The sequence below is a fragment of the Phyllobates terribilis genome, unplaced genomic scaffold, assembly GCF_046119375.1.
Source record: "Phyllobates terribilis strain yellow unplaced genomic scaffold, ASM4611937v1 Scaffold_7__3_contigs__length_470593459, whole genome shotgun sequence".
NCBI lineage: Eukaryota > Metazoa > Chordata > Amphibia > Anura > Dendrobatidae > Phyllobates > Phyllobates terribilis.
This window is the reverse complement of record NW_027362767.1, coordinates 468801251-468829011: the sequence shown is the minus strand read 5'-3', so window position 1 is coordinate 468829011 and position 27761 is coordinate 468801251. Positions and strand designations below refer to the sequence as shown.

At 50.5% G+C, this 27761-nt stretch overlaps 1 protein-coding gene across 1 annotated transcript; it reads left to right on the top strand.

The window, feature by feature from the left end:
* Positions 1 to 734: 734 nt before the first annotated feature.
* Positions 735 to 27761, top strand: TSPAN6 (tetraspanin 6). The gene is made up of 8 exons (XM_073642210.1): positions 735 to 1114; positions 18680 to 18868; positions 19080 to 19154; positions 20974 to 21072; positions 21949 to 22104; positions 22822 to 22905; positions 25016 to 25110; positions 25285 to 27761. The coding sequence occupies exons 1-7, from the start codon at positions 1028 to 1030 to the stop codon at positions 25082 to 25084; spliced, it is 759 nt and encodes a 252-aa protein (XP_073498311.1). The 5' UTR covers positions 735 to 1027; the 3' UTR covers positions 25085 to 25110; positions 25285 to 27761.

Genomic DNA, 27761 nt, shown 5'->3' with positions numbered 1-27761 from the left:
GGGGGAGTCTGGAGAGGGGGAGGGGGGAGTCTGGAGGGGGGAGTCTGGAGAGGGGAGGGGGGAGTCTGGAGGGGGAGGGGGGAGTCTGGAGGGGGAGGGGGAGTCTAGAGAGGGGGAGGGGGGAGTCTGGAGAAGGGGGAGTCTGGAGAGGGGGGAGTCTGGAGAGGGGGAGGGGAGTCTGGAGAGGGGGAGGGGGAAGTCTGGATAGGGGAGGGGAGTCTGGAGAGGGGAGTCTAGAGAGGGGGAGGGGGGAGTCTGGAGAGGGGAGGGGGGAGTCTGGAGAGGGGGAGGGGAGTCTGGAGAGGGGAGTCTAGAGAGGGGGAGGGGGGAGTCTGGAGAGGGGAGGGGGGAGTCTGGAGAGGGGGGGTCTGGAGAGGGGGAGGGGAGTCTGGAGAGGGGGAGGGGGAAGTCTGGAGAGGGGAGGGGGGAGTCTGGAGAGGGGGGGTCTGGAGAGGGGGAGGGGGGAGTCTGGAGAGGGGGAGGGGGGAGTCTGGAGAGGGGGAGGGGGGAGTCTGGAGAGGGGGGGTCTGGAGAGGGGGAGGGGGGAGTCTGGAGAGGGGAGGGGGGAGTCTGGAGAGGGGGGAGTCTGGAGGGGGAGGGGGGAGTCTGGAGAGGGGGGGGTCTGGAGAGGGGAGGGGGGAGTCTGGAGGGGGAGGGGGGAGTCTGGAGAGGGGAGGGGGGAGTCTGGGGAGGGGAGGGGGAGTCTGTAGAGGGGGGGGCACTGGATAAGTTGCAGGTGGCGCCCCCTCCGCAGACATCTGCTTATTGCTCCGTCCTCTGGGGCAGGAAGTGTCCGCAATCCCCGGGACCCCCGTGTGCTCCCCATCCCTCCCCCATGGATAATTGGCCCCTGCCGATCAGGGATGGAGGACTAATGGCTTCCCGGGACCGGAGATGATTGCGGCGCTCCCGCAGCCTCTTTGTTGGTAGCCGAGTAGCCGAGTGGCCGAGTGCCTTCGGGGGTTTCCGGCGTTTGCTCGGCTGTTTCCGGCGTCCAGGTTGTAGTTGGCAGAAGTTGGGAGAAGTCATGGCGTCCCCGTCCCGCAGACTCCAGACAAAGCCCGTGATCACCTGTCTGAAGAGCGTCCTCCTCATCTACTCCTTCATCTTCTGGGTAAGGAGACGACAGAGACGGTGTGTGCAGAGGAGAGAGGAGGCAGCCGGCAGTAATATGTGCGGGGGGAGAGAGGAGGCAGCCGGCAGTAATATGTGCAGGGGGGAGAGAGGAGGCAGCCGGCAGTAATATGTGCAGGGGGGAGAGAGGAGGCAGCCGGCAGTAATATGTGCAGGGGGGAGAGAGGAGGCCGCCGGCAGTAATATGTGCAGAGGGGAGAGAGGAGGCAGCCGGCAGTAATATGTGCAGGGGGGAGAGAGGAGGCAGCCGGCAGTAATATGTGCAGGGGGGAGAGAGGAGGCAGCCGGCAGTAATATGTGCAGGGGGGAGAGAGGAGGCAGCCGGCAGTAATATGTGCAGGGGGGAGAGAGGAGGCAGCCGGCAGTAATATGTGCAGAGGAGAGAGGAGGCAGCCGGCAGTAATATGTGCAGAGGGGAGAGAGGAGGCAGCCGGCAGTAATATGTGCAGAGGAGAGAGGAGGCAGCCGGCAGTAATATGTGCAGGGGGGAGAGAGGAGGCAGCCGGCAGTAATATGTGCAGAGGGGAGAGAGGAGGCAGCCGGCAGTAATATGTGCAGAGGAGAGAGGAGGCAGCCGGCAGTAATATGTGCAGAGGAGAGAGGAGGCAGCCGGCAGTAATATGTGCAGAGGAGAGAGGAGGCAGCCGGCAGTAATATGTGCAGAGGAGAGAGGAGGCAGCCGGCAGTAATATGTGCAGGGGGGAGAGAGGAGGCAGCCGGCAGTAATATGTGCAGGGGGGAGAGAGGAGGCAGCCGGCAGTAATATGTGCAGAGGAGAGAGGAGGCAGCCGGCAGTAATATGTGCAGGGGGGAGAGGGGAGGCCGCCGGCCTCCCCGGTCACCAGCGGAGGACTGGACTCCACAGCCCGGGTCACCAGCGGAGGACTGGACTCCACAGCCCGGGTCACCAGCGGAGGACTGGACTCCACAGCCCGGGTCACCAGCGGAGGACTGGACTCCACAGCCCGGGTCACCAGCGGAGGACTGGACTCCACAGCCCGGGTCACCAGCGGAGGACTGGACTCCACAGCCCGGGTCACCAGCGGAGGACTGGCAGGATTCAGACCGTCTGCGCTTGTTATTTTGGATTTTGCAGCTTCTTATTTCTTGGGAACCTATTTCTAAACTTTGTAAGGAAGGTGAAGATGTAAGTTTAATAATGAGGTGAAGTGTGAGCGGCCGCTCGATCTCCCGTCTGCACTCGCTCACCGCCTTGTCGTCTGGAGGTGAAGAGACAAGTGGAGGATTCCTGGGATCCAGCGTCAGCCGGACCTACTGGATTACCAGATGATCCACTTACTCCTCCATCAACAAAACTACAGGAATTTCTCCCATCAACAAATTTCAGTAAAAAATACATAAAACATTAAAGAGAAAAATCATCGGATCAGTATAGGAGATGTCTTCCAATCTGTCCCAAGTAATTCACAAAAATCATTTACATATATGCAGATTTCAGTAAGACGCCCGTATGGAAAAAGTGTAACACTCACTGCCCATATACCTCTATGGTGCAACATCTCCACCTAGTGGTAAGTAATGGTAAGTAATTCACTATATAAATGGGGAAAGTTTACAATTCATATATATATAAAAAAACTCCATAAAATAAAGTGTCTGTGCTGATGTCTCCTCTGTAGCGTGCGTGCTAGTGTGTGGCCATTGTGGGGTCTGCCACGTTCTCGCTGCTTCTGGATGGATGCACTGGCAATGAGGATTCCAGGTGAAACAGTGACTGTCATGCACTTAATGCTGCACGGACCCTATGGAGCAGGGTGTAATCATTGCTTACAATATACTTTCATCAAGGTTTACATCAGCACTGTCACTAATAGTTTATGGACTTTTTTTTTATATATATGAATTGTAAACTTTCCCCATTTATATAGTGAATAATTACTTACCACTAGGTGGAGATGTTGCACCATAGATGTATATGGGGAGTGAGTGTTAGGCCTAGTGCCCACCATGCAGAAATGCTGCAGATTTTTTCCGCTCCTCCCTGGCAGGAAAAACACATGCTTATTGTGCACGCGGATTGTACATGTGGATCATACGCGCTGATTGTACATGCGGATCGTACACGCGTTTTTCATGCATTTCTGCGGGTTAGCGATTTTAGCATCACTTAGAAAAGTGCGTGACCGGCGTGGAGTTATATAGTGTGACCAAGTAATACTTAAAAAAAGAAAAGAAGAATGGAAAAAAATAAAGATTATACTCCCCTTCCGATGGCTCCCGGTCTTTTCTCTGATTCTTTCAGTGTCTTCGGCAGCTCGCGGTGGTGTAAAAGGACCTGCCATGACGTCATTTAGTCATGTGACAGATCAGCGGTCGTGTGACCCGTCACATGACTAAATGACGTCCTGGCAGGTCCTTTTTAGATCATCGCGAGCTGCCGGGGAGCCAGGACGCATCGCTATGGAGACCGGGAGGACATCAGAAGGTGAGTATAATGTATATTTTTTACTTTAATTCTTTTTTTTACAGTTTCTATGGTCCCCGGGTCTGGATGAGTCTCCTCCTCTTCTCCAGGCCTCGGTACCATCCGCACATTGAACCGTTTGATATCCGCGTGTGCAGATGTAGTCACGCGGATATCAAGCGTTTCACTGCAAGTCAATGGTGGCGATTACGCTGCGTGTCCGCAGTAATAATGGACGTGCTGCGTATTTTTCCACAATGATAATCCGCAGCGGACATTTCCGCAGCATGTGCACAGCACAGCGGATTATCATTCGGGACCATGGGGCGCGGATTACCAAGCGTTGTTTAAGCGATTATGCTGCAGAAATTCCACGGCAAAGACGCTTGAAAAACGCATAGTGTGCACGCAGCCTTACATGTTTTCCATACGAGCATCTTACTCAAATCTGCATATATGTAAATGATTTTTGTGAATTACTTGGGACAGATTGGAAGACATCTCCTATACTGATCCGATGATTTTTCTCTTTTTTTCATCTGTTTTTATGTGTTTTGTTGTTCCTGGGAGTCGCGCGGGTCGGCTGTTTGGCTGATTAGGAGATTCTTGCTCTGAATCCTGGACCATTAGGAGATTTTCCAATCAAATTCATGTGAAAGTGGTCTGTGATTTCTGTCGTGTGTCCATCCTTGGACAATTGATCTGGTCCTGACGTCCTCTGACGCTGGGCCTCGCACCCGTCCCGGGGTGCAGTGATTCGGGCAGGGGGCCACTTATGGCTGTGGCATATACTGCTCCGGCTTTGGGGAACACTGCAGATTCTCGCCAGCACGTGGAGGAATGTAACGTGCCGTGCAAGATCCGGAGGAGCCATGTGGAGGCCATACTCGGCAGGACTTCAGGTGGCCTCGAGGGGCTGCACTCACCGTCTGCCATTGACTTGGGGCATGGCTGCCTCTCCTGGGCTTTACTTGCAGGATAACCTTCTTCCTCACATTTGCACGTGACGTTTACCTCTGACCCCTGTAAAGGGCTTAGACCCCACATGCTCCAGCTTTTATTCTTTTGTGAGGCCCACGAGGAATTAAAGGAACACTGACCCTGGAGATCACTGACGACCCTGGAGATCACTGACGACCCTGGAGATCACTGACGACCCTGGAGATCACTGACGACCCTGGTCGCCCTTTATGCCGCTTACTATCTTACTCCGGAAACACTTGGCTCAGATTCTTCATTTACTCTTTTTTCTTTACTTCTTGAAGTAAAACGTCTCGCGATCCTTTAATATTTCACATGTTTGGTCTAAAATTTCATAAAAATGGGTTTTGTATTCCAGTAGTTTTACAGGTTGTGCAAAAGTTTTGCTTCATTTCAAAAAGTCAAAACCAAGTGAAGTTGTAAAGTCGGTAAATAGTGAATTCGGCGCCGACATAAAAGTCTCTAATAAAACCCTTTTACTCCGGAAGGCGCACGGACAAAGATAAATGGAGGCCTCCGCTAATCATGGATTGAAGCTTTGCCCTTCACCTTGGAGACGGTTCCCACCACGGCCGATCTTCTGATGTCTGTGATACTTTTACTTCGCGTCTTGAAGTTGTTGCTGTAATGTGGCTGAGAAATGATGGCCACAATGCGGTGTGAGCTTCGCCGTCTTTCTTCCTACTCTGCCTTCTGCGATGCTCGGGGTTTTCTCTGCCAGGGACTCTCCGCAGGACAGTTAGGAGGAGGAGAACTTGCCCTAGTTTCTGAGACTCAACAAAGATTTTTTTTATCTATTTCTAGGTAAAATGAGACAAAATAAGAGTTAAGAAAGTGATGAAGAGCGTGGCGGCATGTCCTCATTTATCTGCATTTACTGTTTAATGTTCCTTTTAAAGCGCAGCTGTCAGCAGGATTGTGCTCAGTAACCACATACACTGTCAGGTGGGTGGCATTACACTGATTAATATGATACCTGGGGGATGAAATCCGTCCTGTGGTTCTTGTGTAATCTTTACTTTCAGTTTGAAGATAATGATATGCTCGTGCTCTGGGGCGGCCTGTGGAGGGCGCTCTATCTGGTGCTCTGGGCGGCCTGTGGGGGGTGCTCCATCTGATGCTCTGTGGTTACTTTGGTTGCCCACAGTAACCGGTTGTAAGTTCTCCCGGGCCGGGCCAACCGCCCCAACCACAAAAAAATGGCTGCAGTAGGCCCTGAGGCCTCACGTGTGGGGTCCATCTTCTGCCTCTCCGGGCAGACAAGGCTGATGTCACCCGTTTGGTCACAAGTATAGCACTTGCGGGAGTCAAATGCAGTCCAGGTGCTGAAAGATGGGGCTGGGACACTGGGTGGTCGTAGGCTTACCCCCTTTCCAGCTGGCGGCGGCTGACTTCCGCACATCTGGCGTGCGGTTGGCCTCATAGGCATCTGTGATCTGGGCTGCTTTGGCGGCTTCCTTTGGTCCCGGTCAAGCACAAACTGTCTCGCTTCCACTGGGCAAAGATGAAGAAACTGGTCCTTCACCATCAGATCCTTCAGGTCCTTGAAGGTGGTGACTGACAGTCCTCAGATCCATTGCTCAAAGTTGGTTCTGAGCCCATCCACCATATCACTGTAGCTATTATCTGGTCCACGTTGGAGGGCTCTGAATTTTTTCCAGTAAACCTCCGGAGTCAGCTGGTACTTTTTTTTATCAGGGCCTGCTTGACGGCCTCATAGTCTCCATCTTGATCTTGAGGGAGAGAAGCAAACACCTCCAGAGCTTTTCCTCTGACCCCTGGAGTTAAGTACCTGGTCCACTGGTCCGTGGGCAGCTGATACTGTCTGCAGGCTTTTTCAAACCCTCATAGAAATGTGTCCAAGTCTCCATCCTTTTCCATCACAGGGAAATGCTCAGGACGGGGTTTAAAACAGTTGGCGCTGTTGGACTCACGGGTCTGTGTGGAGGACGGCTCCTTCTGAATTCGGGCTAGCTCCAGCTTTGGCCTGGCGCTCAGCAGCCTCTCGGTCAGCTTGGGCCCGTTGCTCTGCTAGCTCCTGGAATTTCAGGATCAGCTGCCGTCGTCTGTCACGACCGTCTGCGATGAGCTGCTCCAAGGCCATCTGCAGGTGGGGGTCCACACTACCCTGGCTGCGGGTCTGGCTGGCAATCACAGGTGGGCCCCCTGCAGCAGCGCCATCCTGGGCTTGGCTGGCCGCCCCATCATCAGGGCTCTGCAGTCGGACGGGCTCTGCATCACCTTGCAACAGTTCAGCAATCATTTGGGCCTTGTTTTTGCCCATGGGGTCAATATGCCTCAGCTCACAGAGAGCAGTGATAGTGGTCTTCCCCTGCTGATGATACCGGGGCCCTCCATGTGTAGCCATTATTGCCAAGTAAAGGATAGGACAGAAAAACAAGAGAGGGGGGGGGGGGGGAGGTGCAACTGCTACACGTATAGTAATGTCCCAGATAAAAAATATTAAAACACTGGAGACTGATTTCTTAAAACTCTGCACAGAATTCTCGCAAGAACCGTGCAAGTTTTCAGTGACAAGAATGATGGCTCAATCCAGCCACTGATGTTCTGTAATATCCCACCGCTGCCACCAATTTGTCAGGGTTTCACAGGGACGACACCGGGGAGATCACACAATATCTCACCAATGCCGTCACGCTGTCAATTATTCACAGGATTGAGCAGGGATTCGCGAGCATATGATCCAGATTACTCACTACTTAGCTATCGGCAAGCGAGCAGAAAGCGTATGGCGCACACCTCCGTATTCCAACGCTTGGAATGTGTGTATACGCCCCCGTACGGTTACTGCCGGCTTCACGATAGCCCAATTATTATTATTCGCTGCCACCACCGGCTGCGTTTGAACTATAATACAGGCCTGGCCGGACGCCTGCGTTCTGGTAGCGTATATGGCTCCAGGAAAGGGAACAATTACAGGACAAAAGAAACAGAACTATTAAATTTTATTTAATTCAAAAGAGAGGCAGTGTTTTAGGAAAAATATACAAAGATTTTACAAATGGACATTTACAGTATAGAATAGACAGTTACATAAAATAAAGAGGATTATAGAAGACACTTACTCTATACAGTTCACAGGGACGAATCTGCATAGGTGGAGGAGCTCCCCGATTTGATTTGAACGTTATCGAACACGATCCGTTGCTTATAGTATCGATAACCTCCTGGCAAAGAATGCTCATCTATCCTCCGTGGACTCTTTTATTCCTGAGGGAAGATCTGCCCACACACCCCCTGGGCTGACATCACGGGGCTGGACTCTAGCCTGCACATTTTATTTAAGATATCTGTTTTTGGGGATAACTTATCACTGGTTGATTCCAGAAGCCCAAAAGTGATACCATATTTTCTATTATGATTTTACCTTCATTTAGAGACCACACATGGCATAGCTGCGATCCGTTATTCAGGTGCTCTTGCTCTACAGCTCCCCAGAAGGGCTTATGGCTATGAAAAAAATAATCATCTTGTTCCTTGGCTGACCCTGCCACTTAAAATATGGGTCCCATTATTATCAGAATTATGAAACCTGAGCTATTCCATATTTCGTATCTGTGCCGGGTGTCCTGGAGATCTCTATTAACTTCCCTCTTTCGTCCTGGGGAGCAAGCTTCAAAAGCTATGTGTAAAGCCTGTGTCTGATCATCCGCTGCTTCTGCCAGGGAGAAAGACCCTCGCATTTTAATTAGGTTGTAGCACTTCTTGGCTGACATTTGTTTACAGGGAACTTCTCAGGCATATGTTAAATGCATACAGACAGTGCTCTCAGCTCTCCTCTTATGACAAAGGGTGGATAAGGGGGGGGGGAGAGGGGCTTCAGAGAGAAGATATTTTCAATATTTCTCTGACAGTGTGCTTTGCCAATTTTTACAGACGTGATATCTGATGTGGTGGTGGTATCTGATGTGGTGGATATGGTGATATCTGATGTGGTGGTGATATCTGATGTGGTGGTGGTGATATCTGATGTGGTGATAGCTGATGTGGTGGTGATGATATCTGGTGATGGTGATATCTGATGTGGTGACATCTGATGTGATATGTGGTGATGGTGGTATCTGATGTGATGATATCTGATGTGGTGGTGATGATATCTGATGTGGTGGTGGTAGCTGATGTGGTGGTATCTGATGTGATAGCTGATGTGGTGGTATCTGATGTGGTGGTGATGATATCTGATGTGGTGATGGTGATATCTGATGTGGTGATGGTGATATCTGATGTGGTGATGGTGATATCTGATGTGGTGGTGATATCTGATGTGATGATATCAGATGTGGTGATATCTGATGTGGTGGTGGTGGTGGTATCTGATGTGGTGGTGGTGGTGGTATCTGATGTGGTGATGGTGATATCTGATGTGGTGGATATGATGATATCTGATGTGGTGGTGATATCTGATGTGGTGGTGGTGATAGCTGATGTGGTGGTGGTGATAGCTGATGTGGTGATAGCTGATGTGGTGGTGATGATATCTGGTGATGGTGATATCTGATGTGGTGACATCTGATGTGATATGTGGTGATGGTGGTATCTGATGTGATGATATCTGATGTGGTGGTGATGATATCTGATGTGGTGGTGGTAGCTGATGTGGTGGTATCTGATGTGGTGATAGCTGATGTGGTGGTATCTGATGTGGTGGTGATGGTGATATCTGATGTGGTGATGGTGATATCTGATGTGGTGATGGTGATATCTGATGTGGTGATGGTGATATCTGATGTGGTGGTGATATCTGATGTGATGATATCAGATGTGGTGATGTGGTGATATCTGATGTGGTGGTGGTGGTGGTATCTGATGTGGTGGTGGTGGTGATATCTGATGTGGTGGTGATATCTGATGTGGTGGATATGATGATATCTGATGTGGTGGTGATATCTGATGTGGTGGTGGTGATAGCTGATGTGGTGGTGGTGATAGCTGATGTGGTGATAGCTGATGTGGTGGTGATGATATCTGGTGATGGTGATATCTGATGTGGTGACATCTGATGTGATATGTGGTGATGGTGGTATCTGATGTGATGATATCTGATGTGGTGGTGATGATATCTGATGTGGTGGTGGTAGCTGATGTGGTGGTATCTGATGTGATAGCTGATGTGGTGGTATCTGATGTGGTGGTGATGGTGATATCTGATGTGGTGATGGTGATATCTGATGTGGTGATGGTGATATCTGATGTGGTGATGGTGATATCTGATGTGGTGGTGATATCTGATGTGATGATATCAGATGTGGTGATGTGGTGATATCTGATGTGGTGGTGGTGGTGGTATCTGATGTGGTGGTGGTGGTGATATCTGATGTGGTGGTGATATCTGATGTGGTGGTTATGATGATATCTGATGTGGTGGTGGTGATATCTGATGTGGTGGTGGTGATATCTGATGTGGTGGTGGTGATATCTGATGTGGTGGTGGTGATATCTGATGTGGTGATAGCTGATGTGGTGGTGATGATATCTGGTGATGGTGATATCTGATGTGGTGACATCTGATGTGATATGTGGTGATGGTGGTATCTGATGTGATGATATCTGATGTGGTGGTGATATCATCTGATGTGGTGGTGGTAGCTGATGTGGTGGTATCTGATGTGGTGATAGCTGATGTGGTGGTATCTGATGTGGTGGTGATGATATCTGATGTGGTGATGGTGATATCTGATGTGGTGATGGTGATATCTGATGTGGTGATATCTGATGTGGTGATGGTGATATCTGATGTGGTGGTGATATCTGATGTGATGATATCAGATGTGGTGATGTGGTATCTGATGTGGTGGTGGTGGTGGTGGTATCTGATGTGGTGGTGATGGTGATATCTGATGATGTGGTGATATCTGATGATGTGATATCTGATGATGTGGTGATATCTGATGTGGTGATATCTGATGTGGTGGTGATATCTGATGTGGTGGTGATATCTGATGTGGTGATGGTGATATCTGATGTGGTGATGGTGATATCTGATGTGGTGATATCTGATGTGGTGGTGGTGATATCTGATGTGGTGATATCTGATGTGGTGGTGGTGATATCTGATGTGGTGATATCTGATGTGGTGATATCTGATGTGGTGATATCTGATGTGGTGATATCTGATGTGGTGATATCTGATGTGGTGATATCTGATGTGGTGATATCTGATGTGGTGATATCTGATGTGGTGATATCTGATGTGGTGGTGATATCTGATGTGATGATATCAGATGTGGTGATGTGGTGATATCTGATGTGGTGATATCTGATGTGGTGATGGTGATATGTGGTGATGGTGATATGTGGTGATGGTGGTATCTGGTGGTGGTGGTGGTATCTGGTGGTGGTGGTATCTGGTGGTGGTGGTATCTGGTGGTGGTGGTATCTGGTGGTGGTATCTGGTGGTGGTGGTATCTGATGTGGTGGTGGTGGTATCTGATGTGGTGGTGGTGGTGGTATCTGATGTGGTGGTATCTGATGTGGTGGTGATAGCTGATGTGGTGGTATCTGATGTGGTGATGGTGGTATCTGATGTGGTGGTATCTGATGTGGTGGTGATAGCTGATGTGGTGGTGATAGCTGATGTGGTGGTATCTGATGTGGTGGTGGTGGTATCTGATGTGGTGGTGGTGATATCTGATGTGGTGGTGGTGATATCTGATGTGGTGGTGGTGATATCTGATGTGGTGGTGGTGATATCTGATGTGGTGGTGGTGATATCTGATGTGGTGGTGGTGATATCTGATGTGGTGGTGGTGATATCTGATGTGGTGGTGGTGATATCTGATGTGGTGGTGATATCTGATGTGGTGGTGATATCTGATGTGGTGGTGATATCTGATGTGGTGGTGATATCTGATGTGGTGGTGATATCTGATGTGGTGGTGATATCTGATGTGGTGGTGATATCTGATGTGGTGATGGTGATATCTGATGTGGTGATGGTGATATCTGATGTGGTGATGGTGATATCTGATGTGGTGATATCTGATGTGGTGATATCTGATGTGGTGATATCTGATGTGGTGATATCTGATGTGGTGATATCTGATGTGGTGATATCTGATGTGGTGATATCTGATGTGGTGATATCTGATGTGGTGATGGTGATATCTGATGTGGTGATGGTGATATCTGATGTGGTGATATCTGATGTGGTGATATCTGATGTGGTGATATCTGATGTGATGGTGGTGATATCTGATGTGATGGTGGTGATATCTGATGTGGTGATATCTGATGTGGTGATATCTGATGTGGTGATATCTGATGTGGTGATATCTGATGTGATGGTGGTGATATCTGATGTGGTGATGGTGATATCTGATGTGGTGATCTCTTCTCTGAATTCCCATCTCCATAATGAGTGTTGCCGGATATAATGATTTGTGTCTGTACAGTTCTTATCTCACCTAATAACATTAGTTGACGTCTCTTTTCTTTCTTTGTGCTTCATGGATGTGAGCAGTCGGGTAAGTTTCCTGGGATGTTTCTCTTGGTTTCTTCTCGTCTTCACGTTTGTCAGTTCTGTGTGTGATGAAGATATTCCTTGTAGGAGCTCAGAAGTCGCCCCTTCATATCGAAGCCTAATTCCTGTTGGGGTCTTTTACCCTAGTATCAGTTGAGGACATTAAGCTTCACGTTTCTCCCTCCGCAGGTCCCGTGTCAACTACCTCTGGTTTTAGCCAATGTCTGTAGAAATCGTCTTTGTAAATGATTCAACAAATGTTAAAAGGAATCTGTCAGCGTTTTTTGCCCCCCTAATCTGAGAGCACCATAATGTAGAGGCAGAGTCCCTGATTCCAACGCTGTGTCATTTACTGGGCTGTGTGCTGTAGTTTTTATAAAATCACTGTTTTACCAGCCGGAAATTCATCATTAGAGGACTGTTGCCAGTTAATCCAATCCCACCGGCACCACTGTTGGGCACAAAGTTGCCACTCAGGTGTGGGGGGAGGTGTATACAGAGCTCAGCATTCAGAGCACTGCTAGATTGGCAGTACCTAATACCGTTTTTAATCTAAACTGCAGCACCCAGTAGAGTTACACATCACTGATATCAGGGTCTCGACCGCGACATCATGCTGCTTTCACATAGGGTAGCGAAAACTAAATTCTAGCGGTCAGACGTTTACACAAGTTGACTGTGCCTTTAAATAGGAAAATTTCAGAAAACAATGTCGTGATTTAGCAATTTCTGATAAATCTGCTTTTGTGTGTATGTATGTATCTGTGTATCTGTGTGTGTGTGTGTATATATATATATCAGTACAGACCAAAAGTTTGGACACACCGTCTCATTTAAAGATTTTTCTGTATTTTCATGACTATGAAAATTGTACATTCACACTGAAGGCATCAAAACTATGAATTACCACATGTGGAATTATATACTTAACAAAAAAGTGTGAAACAACTGAAAATATCTAATATATATAACTAGATGATGGCCCGATTCTAACGCATCGGGTATTCTAGAATAGGAATGCGGCCGACCGGGCACAAGCAGCAGAGCAGTGTTTACATGTGGCGCCAAAATCGCTGATTGGTCGAGGCCGGCAACCACGACCAATCAGCAGAGCGGGGTTTAAATTTGCCGCCCATATCGATGATTGGTCGCGGCCACTATTTAAATGTGGCGCCTAAATCGCTGATTGGTCGCAGCCGCTGCCCTCGACCAATCAGCAGAGCGGTGTTTAACTTTAGTGCCATGATCACTGATTGGTCGCGCTCTCCGCCCGCGACCAATCAGCGAATCATATTGGTGAGGACCGGGGAGCGCCTCTGCCTGTACGGGTACTTCCGCTGCGAGAAGCCGGGACATGAGCGGGTTCTCGCAGCAGAAATATCCCGACCCGCAGCGCCGCTCCCCGGTCCTCCCTTCCGCATGGAGGTCAGCGACGCCGGCGGTCCTTCCGCTGCTACTGGCCGGGAGATGAGCGCCTCGCGCCGCTCATCTCCCGGTTCCATCGCCGCTGAGCTCCGTCCCGCAGATGAGCCGCTAACGGCCGCCATCTTTTTTCAGAAATCCCGCGGCGCTGATTGGCCGCTGCCGGACCAATGAGCGACGCGGGATTTCCAGGACAGACAGACAGACGGACGGGATAAGACGATTATATATATATATATATATATATATATATATATATATATATATATATATATATATATATATATATATATATATATATATATATATATATATATATATATATATATATATATATATATATATATATATATATATACTAGATGGTGGCCCGATTCTAACGCATCGGGTATTCTAGAATAGGTATGCGGCCGACCGGGCGCAATCAGCAGAGCGGTATTTAAATTTGGCGCCAAAATCGCTGATTGGTCGAGGCCGGCAACCGCGACCAATTAGCAAAGCGGTGTTAAAATTTGGCGCCTATATCGCAGATTGGTCGCGACTAATCAGCAGAGCGGGGTTTAAATTTTGCGGCAATAATGCTGATTGTTTGCGGCCGGTGGTCGCGACCAATCAGCAGAGCGTTATTTAAATTTGGCGCCAATAATGGTGATTGGTCACGGCCGCGACTAATCAGCAGAGCGATGTTTAAAAATTTGGCGCCAATAATGCTGGTTATTCGTGACCGGTAACCGCAACCAATCAGCAGAGCTTTGTTTAAATTTGGCGCCAATCTCGCTGATTGGTCGCGGCCACCGGCGACCGCTACCAATCAGCACAGCAGTGTTTACATTTAGCGCCCATCTCGCTGATTGGTCACGGCCGGCCACTGCGACCAATGAGCGAGATGGGCGGCAAATTTAAACGCCGCAGTGCTGATTGGTCGCGGTGGCCGGCCGCTATTAATCAGCACAGCGGCGTTTAAATTTGCCGCCCATCTCGCTGATTGGTCGCTGCCGGCCACCGCGATCAATCAACGTCGTATTAGTGTGGGCCCGGGAGCGGCGCTGCTTATGCGGCTCCGTATTAGCGAGGACCGGGGAGCGGCGCTGCCTGTGCGGCTCCTTCTGCTGCGAGAAGCCGGGAGATGAGCGGCTACTCGCAGCAGAAGCATCCCGACCGGCGGCGCCGCTCTTTGGTCCTCCGTTCACACTTGCTGTCGGGAGATCAGTGGGCCAAGCCGCTGATCTTCCGACGTTAGCCGCATGGAGGTCAGCGGCGCCTTTCGGGGTAGTTGTGCTGCTAGCGCCGCTCATCTCCCCGCTGCATCGCCACTGACCTCCGTCCGGCAGATGAGCTGCTAACGGCCGCCATCTTTTTTCAGAAATCCCGCGGCGCTGATTGGCCGCTGCTGGACCAATGAGCGACGCGGGATTTCCTGGACAGACAGACAGACAGGATAAGACAATTATAGATATAGATTGTCTGTCTGTCTGTCCTTCTGTCCAGGAAATCCCGCGTCGCTGATTGGTCCGGCCGCGGCCAATCAGCAACGCAGCATTTCAGAAAAAGATGGTGGCCGTTAGCGGCTCATCTGCTGCACGGAGGTCAGCGGAGATGCAGCCGGCTGCTCGCAGCATAAGTCCCCCGACCGGAGGCGCCACTGACCTCCATGCGGCTACCGTCGGGAGATCAGCAGCTACGGCTGCTTATCTCCCGACAGCAAGTGTGACGCCCCTCCCCTCTCCTCTCCCCTCTCCTCTCCCCGCTCGCTCAGGACCCCAGCACCCGGTGCCATATTTACCCCTCCCCGTGCCTCCGCAGCAGGTCCTGTGTCTTCCGGTGCAGCTCTGTGACGTCTCAGGTCAGAGGGCGTGGTGATGTCTTTACACTGCGCTCTCTCCTGAGCGGTCACAGAGCGGGAAGATGCCAGCTACGCTGGAGTCTGGAGCTGCAGCTGAGAAGTGAGGTGAGTATTCGATTTTTTTTTTTATTGTATGGGGGCATAAGGCATTAAATGGTGGGGTGGGGGTGTGTGACATCCTGCATGGGGTATTATATAGGGGGTTGTGACTTCCTGCATGGGGCATTATAAGGGAGGGGGGTGTGACATCCTGCATGGGGTATTATATAGGGGGGATGTGACATCCTGCATGGGGTATTCTATAGGGGGGATGTGACTTCCTGCATGCGGCATTATAAGGGAGGGGGTGTGTGACATCCTGCATGGCGCATTATAAGGCAGGTGGATGCTCCCCGGTCCTCACTAACACGGTTCGCTGATTGGTCGCAGCCGCCGGCTGCGACCAATCAGCGATATCGGCGCCAAATTTAAACACCACTCTGCTGATTGGTCGCGGCGGGCGGCTGCGAGCAATCTGCGATTGTGGCGCCAAATTTAAACACTGTCTCCGGCCAATTGGCGGCAGATTTAAAATAAGTACGCCACCGTCGGGAGACTTTCTAGAATACCCGATGCGTTAGAATCGGGCCACCATCTAGTGTCTTATATTCTAGGTTCTTCAAAGTAGCCACCTTTTGCTTTGATGACTGCTTTGGACACTCTTGGCATTCTCTTGATCAGCTTCAAGAGGTAGTCACCGGAAATGGTTTTCACTTCACAGGTGTGCCCTGTCCGGTTTAGTAAGTGGGATTTCTTGCCTTATAAATGGGGTTGGGACCATCAGTTGTGTTGTGCAGAAGTCTGGTGGATACACAGCTGATAGTCCTACTGAATAGACTGTTAGCTGCTTTTTTCTTGCCATAATACAAATTCTAAGTAAAGAAAAACGAGTGGCCATCATTACTTTAAGAAATGAAGGTCAGTCAGTCTGAAAAATTGAGCAAACTTTGAATGTGTCCCCAAGTGCAGTTGCAAAAACCATCAAGCGCTACAAAGAAACTGTCTAACATGACGACCGCCCCAGGAAAGGAAGACCAAGAGTCACCTCTGCTTCTGAGGATAAGTTTATCCGAGTCACCAGCCTCAGAAATCACAGGTTAACAGCAGCTCAGATTAGAGACCAGGTCAATGCCACACAGAGTTCTAGCAGCAGACACATCTCTACAACAACTGTTAAGAGGAGACTTTGTGCAGCAGGCCTTCATGGTAAAATAGCTGCTAGGAAACCACTGCTAAGGACAGGCAACAAGCAGAAGAGACTTGTTTGGGATAAAGAACACAAGGAATGGACATTAGACCAGTGGAAATCTGTGCTTTGGTCTGATGAGTCCAAATTTGAGATCTTTGGTTCCAACCACCGTGTCTTTGTGCGACGCAGAAAAGGTGAACGGATGGACTCTACATGCCTGGTTCCCACCGTGAAGCATGGAGGAGGAGGTGTGATGGTGTGGGGGGGCTTTGCTGGTGACACTGTTGGGGATTTATGCAAAATTGAAGTCATACTGAACCAGCATGGCTACCACAGCATCTTGCAGCGGCATGCTATTCCATCCGGTTTGCGTTTAGTTGGACCATCATTTATTTTTCAACAGGACAATGACCCCAAACACACCTGCAGGCTGTGTAAGGGCTATTTGACCAAGAAGGAGAGTGATGGGGGGGCTACACCAGATGACCTGGCCTCCACAGTCACCAGACATGAACCCAATCGAGATGGTTTGGGGTGAGCTGGACCACAGAGTGAAGGCAAAAGGGCCAACAAGTGCTAAGCATCTCTGGGAACTCCTTCAAGATTGTTGGAAGACCATTTCCGGTGACTACCTCTTGAAGCTCATCAAGAGAATGCCAAGAGTGTGCAAAGCAGTTATCAAAGCAAAAGGTGGCTACTTTGAAGAACCTAGAATATCAGACATATTTTCAGTTGTTTCACACTTTTTTGTTAAGTATATAATTCCACATGTGGTAATTCATAGTTTTGATGCCTTCAGTGTGAATGTACAATTTTCATAGTCATGAAAATACAGAAAAATCTTTAAATGAGAAGGTGTGTCCAAACTTTTGGTCTGTACTGTGTATGTATGTATGTATGTATGTATGTATGTATGTGTGTGTATAAATATGAGTTAACACCAGGAGGAATCGCGCACATCTCACCGCTGCCACCAATTTGTCAGAGGACGCAACTTTGCTGCTTACAATCCAGAGCTGTGGAGTCGGTCACCCAAACCTCCGACTCTGACTCCACGACTCTGACTCCCTCATACACGGCTGATGTGTAAGTGATAAATTTCCTACAGCACAGATTCATCTCCGATAAAAGTCCAGACCCTGAGATCAGGAATAGGACAGACATTTATAGGACATTTCTGAACTTTCCCAAATTCTTATGGAAAAAATATTCCCTACAAACTGCATTGAACTACTGCACCCAATTTATTATATATTTTAGGAGTCGGAGACGGGCGCGCTCTGCCGATCCGCGATGGGCGTCATTGTACACAGCGCTGAGATTAATCTTCTAATAGATCCGTGTGACCACCAGGCCGGTACATAGTACACACTGCTCCGTGGCGGTCACACCTGGTCCGCACCCCCTCCTGCACCCAATACGTGCAGAATGACGCTCTGGTAAGGTCAGGTTTCCATAATCTGCTGGAGTGGAGCCCCCCGTATGCTCTCTCCCTATTGAGGATGCAGGCCGGTGCAGCCATGCTCGCATTTGTATGGGGAGTGACAGTTGTCAGATGGTTGGCAGCCAACTACCAATTGAGAATGGGGGTTGTCGGGACCCTTTTTATTTCATCGGTGAGATATGTCCAGAGATAATCTGAGTAGAAGAGTCAGGAAGGCACAGCGTGCCCCCATACAGAACACGTGCATGCTCAGCTGAGTGCAGGTGTATGGGGGGACAGGAGAAGGCCATTAACTCGTCGCTTATCTAGAATTGATGGCTGTCTTTGGAAGTTGATGGTGAGCGGCCATATTGTTGTGCACACCCATAGGAGCAGGTATTTTGTGATTGGTGTCCTTGCAATTGATGCTGATGGGACAATGAAGCAATAAAGTGCCCTTTCATGGTGGCCGTGGTCCTCCGTCACCCAGCGCTGATCTCAGGAGGCTTCCCCACCAGTGAGCTGGTCTCCCGTTCATTGCTGCAGACAGTCAGTAATTCCCAGGAATGGTTTCCAGCTCTCCGCCTGTCGGGAAAGTAGTGGTAAAGTTGGGAAAACACCTTTTAATAAGTGATAAAAGGGAAATGATATTGCATTAGTCCGATCAGTGGTGTAATGTGTGGCCAGGTGAGATCTCTGCGTGGTTTGTTGTGGTCGTGACTGTCGCTCTCTGTTATCTGCAGATTACCGGTGTGATTCTACTGACTGTGGGCGTTTGGGGAAAAGTCAGCTTGGATGTCTACTTCTCACTGCTCAACGAAAAAGCCATCAATGTGCCGTACGTCCTGATTGGCACCGGGGCCGTGATCATCCTGCTGGGGACCTTTGGCTGCTTTGCCACCTGCCGCGCCAGTACCTGGATGCTGAAACTGGTAAGAACCTGTCTGTCCTGTGCGGTTAGGAATGGCCGTGTGCCACTCCTCATGGCCCCTCATCCAGATGATAGGCCATGACTGGTGATCGAGATGTGACAACATCTGTGAGCAATGGAGCCAATCATCTGAAATGAACACCGCCATGGAGGCGCAGTGACCGATTAGCGGCAGACACACATTGATGGCGGCGCTCTATCTCTGTTTTCAGTACGCCATGTTCCTGTCTCTCATCTTCCTCATTGAATTGGTGGCTGCCATTGTGGGACTGGTCTTCAGACATGAGGTGAGATAGCACACAGTGTGGGCGCAATGAAGGTGGTCCTGGCGCTATGGGAGGTCGGCGTCTTGGTTCTATGGGAGGTCGGCGTCTTGGCTCTATGGGAGGTCGGCGTCTTGGCGCTATGGGAGGTCGGCGTCTTGGCGCTATGGGAGGTCGGCGTCTTGGCGCTATGGGAGGTCGGCGTCTTGGCGCTATGGGAGGTCGGCGTCTTGGCTCTATGGGAGGTCGGCGTCTTGGCTCTATGGGAGGTCGGCGTCTTGGCTCTATGGGAGGTCGGCGTCTTGGCTCTATGGGAGGTCGGCGTCTTGGCGCTATGGGGGGGCGGCGTCTTGGCGCTATGGGGGGCGGCGTCCTGGCGCAGAGCTGATCCTCCACAGGAAGGAATCTTTGGCTGCCGCTGTTCTTGTCTGGGGAGAGTCTAGTTTTACAGATCTGACACTTGATCCCTGGCCTCAGTGTCGTGTTGAGATCTTCTCCGGGATCCTCATAGATCTCACTGATCTGATATCTCGTCTTCGTTTTCATCATTGCCCCCTCCGGTGCAGCTCCTCGCAATACTAATCATGGACCTACAGTCATGGAGCCGTTCACACCTGTGGTTACCCATGCCGGATAGATGCAGGTCTTAACTCTGCGACCCCGCTCCTTCCATAACTCCCATAGATGTGACTGGAGAGCGCAGCGCTCGATCTCCCCTGGAATCCCAGATGTCTGATATTGTGGTGGATTCTGTGACTGTCGTCCCGGTGGGATCACACCTTTAATTACCCTGCGATTCTTGGACCCTCCGTCGTATCTTGCCCGTAGTTGTAGAGGTGAAGCGTCTCCGCTGTCAGTAGATTACGACTGGTCGGATGTACCAGCTTCAGGATTGATATATAACTAAAAGAACAACTCAGCAGATATCTATCCATTGGTGTATATTATTTAAGGCTAATACAAGTCTGTTTATACTGCTGCTCAGAGTGGACTGATCTAAGACCAGTCGTCATACACTATAGGGAGGGAGGGAGGTAGGGAGGTGGCCAAGAGGCCATAATAGACGGCAAGAAAGGTCGTATAGTAAATGTAAAAATGCAAATACAGGAAAAAGGGAAAGATGCAAAGGGTGAATAAAATAATATAAAAACACAAGCGGCTACACATTGCTGTGGCACTAATATGATTAGATCGCACCAATCATAGGTGGATCACTTGCTCACCCTCAATCAAAGGAGGGTATCACCACATTATTCATAATGCACTATATGTGCCCATAGGTAAAGTATAAGGAAACCCATTCATACCTTTGAGAGCACTTCCAGTAGTAAAGACCACCGCGCTGTGGCCGTCCCCCAATGCGCGTTTAGGTGCTAGCCTTTCTCAGGATTGATCAGAGGCAGCGCAGTGTTAGCGAATATTGTTTGTTTCTTTGTGATGCAGAAAGTAGAATGGAAAACTGCATCGTATCATGATGGCTGATGTCCGGGCCATGTGGTGGACACACAGGTGAACGCCTCGTTACAGTGTATCAGCGCTGCGTCCTGCACAGAACCGTTCACCTGCGGCTCCACCGACTGCCCAGGACTGAAGGTCCCTGGTGCATGACAGCAAGTAGGAGCCAGAAATCTGGGCCTATACTGGAGAGGTGGGCGACTATGGTGCTCAGAGGAAGCAGAGTGTCCCACCAGTGTGGTCCTCCCCCAATGTGGTAACCCCCCAGTATGGTTCCCCCCCCCTCACTGTGGTTCCTCCTCCCAGTGTGACCCCAGCCGGGTGTGGAGGGAAGTGTCTGCCTGCAGTGGTGGTCGCCTTAAGTTAGTGTCTGTCTCTCTCCTATCAGATTAAGGACAGTTTCGAGCTCGGATACATGCAGGCCCTAAAGCAATATAATACTACTGGAGACCCCAGGAGCCGGGCGGTGGACACCATCCAGAAGACGGTGAGTAGACGGTCACTGATTCTACTCCACCACATACACAAACCCCAGGGAATTTCATCTTCCCGAAGCACTGATGGATATTACGTGACGGGGCCACAGGTCATAAAGGAACTGCGGTCACGATAGCCATCATAGCTGCTGCTGTAGAAAGTGTGACCCCCGGTTGGCCGCGTGTCCGCGCCAGTAACCCCCCCCCCCCCCCGGTTGCCGCTCGTCCGCGCCAGTGACCCCCCCCCCCCGGTTGCCGCTTGTCCGCGCCAGTGACCCCCCCCCCCCCCCCCCCGGTTGCCGCTTGTCCGCGCCAGTGACCCTCGAGCGGTCGCGTGTCATCTGTAAGATGTGCTGGAAATACAAGATCCACGGAGGCCACATCAAGGATCTGTTCTTGACACATTTCTGTCATAGCTGCGATGCTCTGCAGACCTGACACCCTTCTCTCGTACCTGCAATACTCTGCAGACCTGACACCTCTTTAAACCCATCCAGCAGTATATTTATCACTAATTTGAGGATTTGCTGTTGATCTGCAGGATCCAACCAGATACATGTCAGTGAGCTCTAGGTGTCCATGACAATGTCGCTGGCTTGATGGTCATGGTTCCTTCTGGTAGACACCCATAAGAGCAGCAGTTTTGGAGATGACCAGTCATCTGGAGGTCCCACCTTTGCATTGTCAGATTGACTCCAAACCTTCCGCTTCCCCATATTTGCTGCTTCCAATCCAAGAGCCGACAGCTCACTGATGTGCCCCCTGCCCAGCTGGTTTTATTCTGACTGGTCGTGTCTGTGGGTAATTGCATGTCCAGATAAATAGGGCGAGGATCCGGAGATGCTGGGGTGATCTGTGTTTTCTTCCGATTCTTCTGTGTTGTGCAGCTGCAGTGCTGTGGGGTGAAGTCGTACACGGACTGGGGGCAGAGCCCCTACTACAAGACCAGCGGGATCCCCCAGAGCTGCTGTGCGAAGCCAGAGAACTGTACGCAGGAAGCCCTGAAGGACATGGTGAAGGCCAAGGACGTCGTCTTCACAGACGTAAGTGATACGTGGCTGCGTAACATGGCCATGGCCCGTGGGATTGACATCGAGTCACGGGACCATCCGCCGGTAAAGCAAAATTTCATCTAATCCAAAGTTTAGTTTTCAGGGAACTTGTCAGCAGCTGTAGATTCACCAAGATTATGACTTTGTAGGGTGGAGATGTTCTCGCCCCTTCTTAATGTCTGGGGACACCCAGCGCTGCCTCCAAGTGCCTGACGTCTGTGCAGCATGGTGGGAGTCGTGTGCGGGGCCAGTGCAGCATGGTGGGAGTCGTGTGCGGGGCCTTCCTCCACAAATGGAGTGCTCCTGATGCTTCTTTTCTTAGTGCTTATGATACTGATGGAGATGGACAGGTACGTGGCCATCTCGGTCCATCCCATAGAACAGCAGTGATCAGATGTGACCGATCTGGTCTCATGACTGGTAGGTCCCCACCAATCACAAATGTCTAATTTTGTGGACTTGTAAGTTAGTGGAGCCGGGAGGTTCTGCCGCAGTAGCGTCTGTGTCAGATGACCTTGGTGGGGTAATATGAAGGCTGCTCTGTGAGCGCGCGGCCAGCTTTTCCCGGTGACCTTTCGGTGGTCGGCTGTAGGATCCAGGGTTGTCAGACTCTTCCCTGCTTTACTGATTTATCAGGAGACAGAGCTGCCATGTATTCGGTGGAGACACCGCTGCCTCCATCTTCACACCCTGCTCTTCTCCCTTCAGGGCTGCATCTCCAAAGTGACATCAGTCATGGAGTCTCGGATGGGAATCGTAGCCGGGATTTCATTTGGAATTGCTTGTTTCCAGGTGAGTGTGAACTGGCACCGAGCGTTCCCAGGACCGTGTATAAGGGCTCGTGTGTTCAGTCAGTGAGCTGCCATGTGCACGACGGACATCTAACTAATCCGGTTATAACCAGTTGTGACCAGTGTGACTGCACGACAACGACCAATGACACAGACTGAGACCTCCATTACCACTTACACACAGGGGTCCTCTCCTCCATTACCACTTACACACAGGGGTCCTCTCCTCCATTACCACTTACACCCAGGGGTCCTCTCCTCCATTACCACTTACACCCAGGGGTCCTCTCCTCCATTACCACTTACACCCAGGGGTCCTCTCCTCCATTACCACTTACACCCAGGGGTCCTCTCCTCCATTACCACTTACACCCAGGGGTCCTCTCCTCCATTACCACTTACACCCAGGGGTCCTCGCCTCCATTACCACTTACACCCAGGGGTCCTCGCCTCCATTACCACTTACACCCAGGGGTCCTCGCCTCCATTACCACTTACACCCAGGGGTCCTCGCCTCCATTACCACTTACACCCAGGGGTCCTCGCCTCCATTACCACTTACACCCAGGGGTCCTCGCCTCCATTACCACTTACACCCAGGGGTCCTCGCCTCCATTACCACTTACACCCAGGGGTCCTCGCCTCCATTACCACTTACACCCAGGGGTCCTCGCCTCCATTACCACTTACACCCAGGGGTCCTCGCCTCCATTACCACTTACACCCAGGGGTCCTCGCCTCCATTACCACTTACACCCAGGGGTCCTCGCCTCCATTACCACTTACACCCAGGGGTCCTCGCCTCCATTACCACTTACACCCAGGGGTCCTCGCCTCCATTACCACTTACACCCAGGGGTCCTCGCCTCCATTACCACTTACACCCAGGGGTCCTCGCCTCCATTACCACTTACACCCAGGGGTCCTCGCCTCCGTTACCACTTACACCCAGGGGTCCTCGCCTCCGTTACCACTTACACCCAGGGGTCCTCGCCTCCGTTACCACTTACACCCAGGGGTCCTCGCCTCCGTTATCACTTACACCCAGGAGTCCTCGCCTCCATTACCACTTACACACGGGTCCTCGCCTTCCTTACCACTTACACACGGGTCCTCGCCTCCATTACCACTTACACACGGGTCCTCGCCTTCCTTACCACTTACACCCAGGGGTCCTCTGCTCCATTACCACTTACACCCAGGGGTCCTCTCCTCCATTACCACTTACACACAGGGGTCCTCTCCTCCATTACCACTTACACACAGGGGTCCTCTCCTCCATTACCACTTACACACAGGGGTCCTCGCCTCCATTACCACTTACACACAGGGGTCCTCGCCTCCATTACCACTTACACACAGGGGTCCTCGCCTCCATTACCACTTACACACAGGGGTCCTCGCCTCCATTACCACTTACACACAGGGGTCCTCGCCTCCATTACCACTTACACACAGGGGTCCTCGCCTCCATTACCACTTACACACAGGGGTCCTCGCCTCCATTACCACTTACACACAGGGGTCCTCGCCTCCATTACCACTTACACACAGGGGTCCTCGCCTCCATTACCACTTACACACAGGGGTCCTCGCCTCCATTACCACTTACACACAGGGGTCCTCGCCTCCATTACCACTTACACACAGGGGTCCTCGCCTCCATTACCACTTACACACAGGGGTCCTCGCCTCCATTACCACTTACACACAGGGGTCCTCGCCTCCATTACCACTTACACACAGGGGTCCTCGCCTCCATTACCACTTACACACAGGGGTCCTCGCCTCCATTACCACTTACACACAGGGGTCCTCGCCTCCATTACCACTTATAGACTATGCCTTTCCTTATTGTGACTCTTTAGTATTTTCTGCACAGCCATGTTGTTGCTATCCTCGCGGGCTGGATTCCTCTATGCTGTAGTTTTTTGATGCTTTTCCGGTGCAGTTTTCGGCCACTTGGTTGCAGTTGTAAAGTAGTTTTCTCTTCTCTGCGTGACGTGACTGGCTGCTCGCTCCCTGCCGATGGCTTCTCTGCTTTAGACGATGATCTCTCCATATTCTAGAGCTGATTTAGGAGTAACTGCTGATGGCTTCTTGTTCTGCAGCTTGTGGGAATGTTCCTGGCCTGCTGCCTGTCCCGATATATCACCAACAACCAGTACGAGATGGTGTAAGCGGCAGCTGGATCGCCAGGATAAAGGTAGTATATGTGGGGCGATGCAATGGACCGATGGGGGGTTGGTAGTAGCTGATCTCGGTGGGATCTGGCGGAATCCATGATGCCAGTGTGAACAGAGAGTAAGAAGGATTTCTTCCCTTATTTTGGGAGGACGATGTTTGTGATTTCATTGTTGGATTCTGTTTTTCATTTCAGGAAATGATCTATATTTTGGGTGGCTCCGCTGATCTCCGTACTTTAGACCTCCCAAGATCTTAAGATGGCTTAAAACCTTTTACATGGAAATCGCCATTGGATTTTCTTCCAGGGATCCGCGGCCTCGGCTCTGGGGGACGTCCAGCAGGGCCTCGTTTTTAGAGACTTGTTATATAGCTCATTAGTTTTTTCACTTGGGAACCCTGTACTATTGAGGGACCTGCGCACGAAAGCATGTTCTGATACGACATGTTCAGGACCATTACTTGCAATAGTGATCAATTCATTCCATTTCTTGCGGAAAATGCTGTTGGTCACCATGAAAATGGAGATCATGTGATGAAGGCGATCTGATCGGAGGAGACCGGCGCATTGTCCGTTTCTGAATGAATTCTGGCACATGGACTTGAATGGCCGGAGCTGCTGAGACCTGAAGAGTCAGCGACACCATTGTGGGGCTGTCAGATAGAAAAACCATCATAAGTGCAATTTACAAAACTATGTTTTTCCATTTTCTGGTGTAGAAAGGTCAACATTTCTTTTTCAAAAGTTAAATTTGGGCTAAAATTTGCACCATTTTACTTGTTTTGTTAGTTTTGAAACGTGAAAAGGGAAAGGTGTCCATCTGCTCATTAGATTCACCTTTAACAGGGTTTTCCACTTTACAGAAGTGGACCCAAACTATTCCTGCACTGTAAAATGACAAAGACCGAACTGTCCGTCCCCTGCTCCAGAGCCACTGCACATCACTGCTGCAGCCAATCACTAGGCTCAGCAGCTCTGCCAGTGACCCTTCCCTCCGTCACTGCCACCACTGCTGCAGCCAATCACTGGGCTCAGCAACTCTGCCAGTGACCCTTCCCTCCGTCACTGCCACCACTGCTGCAGCCAATCACTGGGCTCAGCAGCTCTGCCAGTGACCCTTCCTTCCGTGACTGCCACCACTGCTGCAGCCAAACACTGGGCTCAGCAGCTCTGCCAGTGACCCTTCCCTCAGTCACTGCCACCACTGCTGCAGCCAATTACTGGGCTCAGCAGCTCTGCCAGTGACCCTTCCCTCCGTGACTGCCACCACTGCTGCAGCCAATCACTGGGCTCAGCAGCTCTGCCAGTGACCCTTCCCTCCGTCACTGCCACCACTGCTGCAGTCAACATCCAGACATGGGTCAGGTGAGTACGATCTGACGATGCCGGAATCATTTCGGATCCACCATCCAAATAGTAAGGGACAGTCCTTGTGGTTTTAGTCTTCATGGACTTATGGTCGGGTTCACATGTCCGTTATACACAGACTGTGCTTCTGATCACAATACTCGGCTGGGCCATAGGGCCTCCTGACCGGGCCTCATGTATGCTGTGAGACAGTTCAGGACAGGAGACGTACCGGTTGGGCCGGGCATTGCAATCTGAACATGCTCTACATATTGAGGACATGTGATCTTGACCCTAGCTGGATCAGAGCTGCCAATGTATTCGGTCTTTGCAGCTTTAAGATGATGGTGATCTGATGATTTATCCATATGACAATGGTTTTGGCTGTCCTCGAATTCTGCGGAGGTGCTGCAGCGCTGCATAAATAACAGTATTTTAGAAATGAGTAAATCGATTTGCAAGATCTTGGTCAAGTGACACCAGTATTTGTTGGACGTTAACCTTCCAAAAAGTCTCCTAGCCGCTGGCCTTCCTGGAGGGATGTCTTGCATGCGTCATCCCAAAACAATGACCTGACACCAAGCCGACAAGTCAGACGAGGCGCCGGGGATGGCGGCAGGCGTGCAGTGTTCCCGTTCAGCGGTTAGAGTACTGACGTGGCCCCTGGACTCCAGGGTCCTGCAAATCGATTTGCTCATCTCTGCCATATTTTTTTTGCCTGGACAAGTCACGTGACCATCGCGCTCTTATCCCTAGACGCCGTTCTTGACGTTTGCACAGCGAGGAGATGTGTTGCCTTTTTTGGACTTTTTTTCTAGCAAGTGTCCAACTCCCTTACTGAAACCGGTGCCACTTCTGGATTGAGTTCTCCTTCTCTTTGGAAACGCCCCTCACTAATGATGGCAGTGGCCGTGGGGGGGTCACGCAGTGGCCGTAGGGTCACGCCGTTCTTCCGCTCCATCACTGGCACCTGCTGCTTTTTCTTGGTGACAATTTCCTTTACAATACAGAAAGCCTCCTCCATGGAGTTCCCATTCTGGAATGACCTTTATTTTACCACATTGTCTCTTGTGTCAGAAATATATATAGTTCTAGTATTCAGTAAAATGTCTGCAATGAGCCGTGCGCCTCTTTTATCATTGTTTTTCGTCGGACACTTCAGGTTTACCTCCTTACTGCAATTATGTATCTTGTCTACTTGAAATAAAGGGAATATAAAGTGTTTCCCCGACGTCTCCTAGGTTATCAGTATTATGTGATGCTGGGATATATCCGTATTATATGTGGAAGACCCTTCATAGCCAATAAAGTTGTCTTTCTTCTAA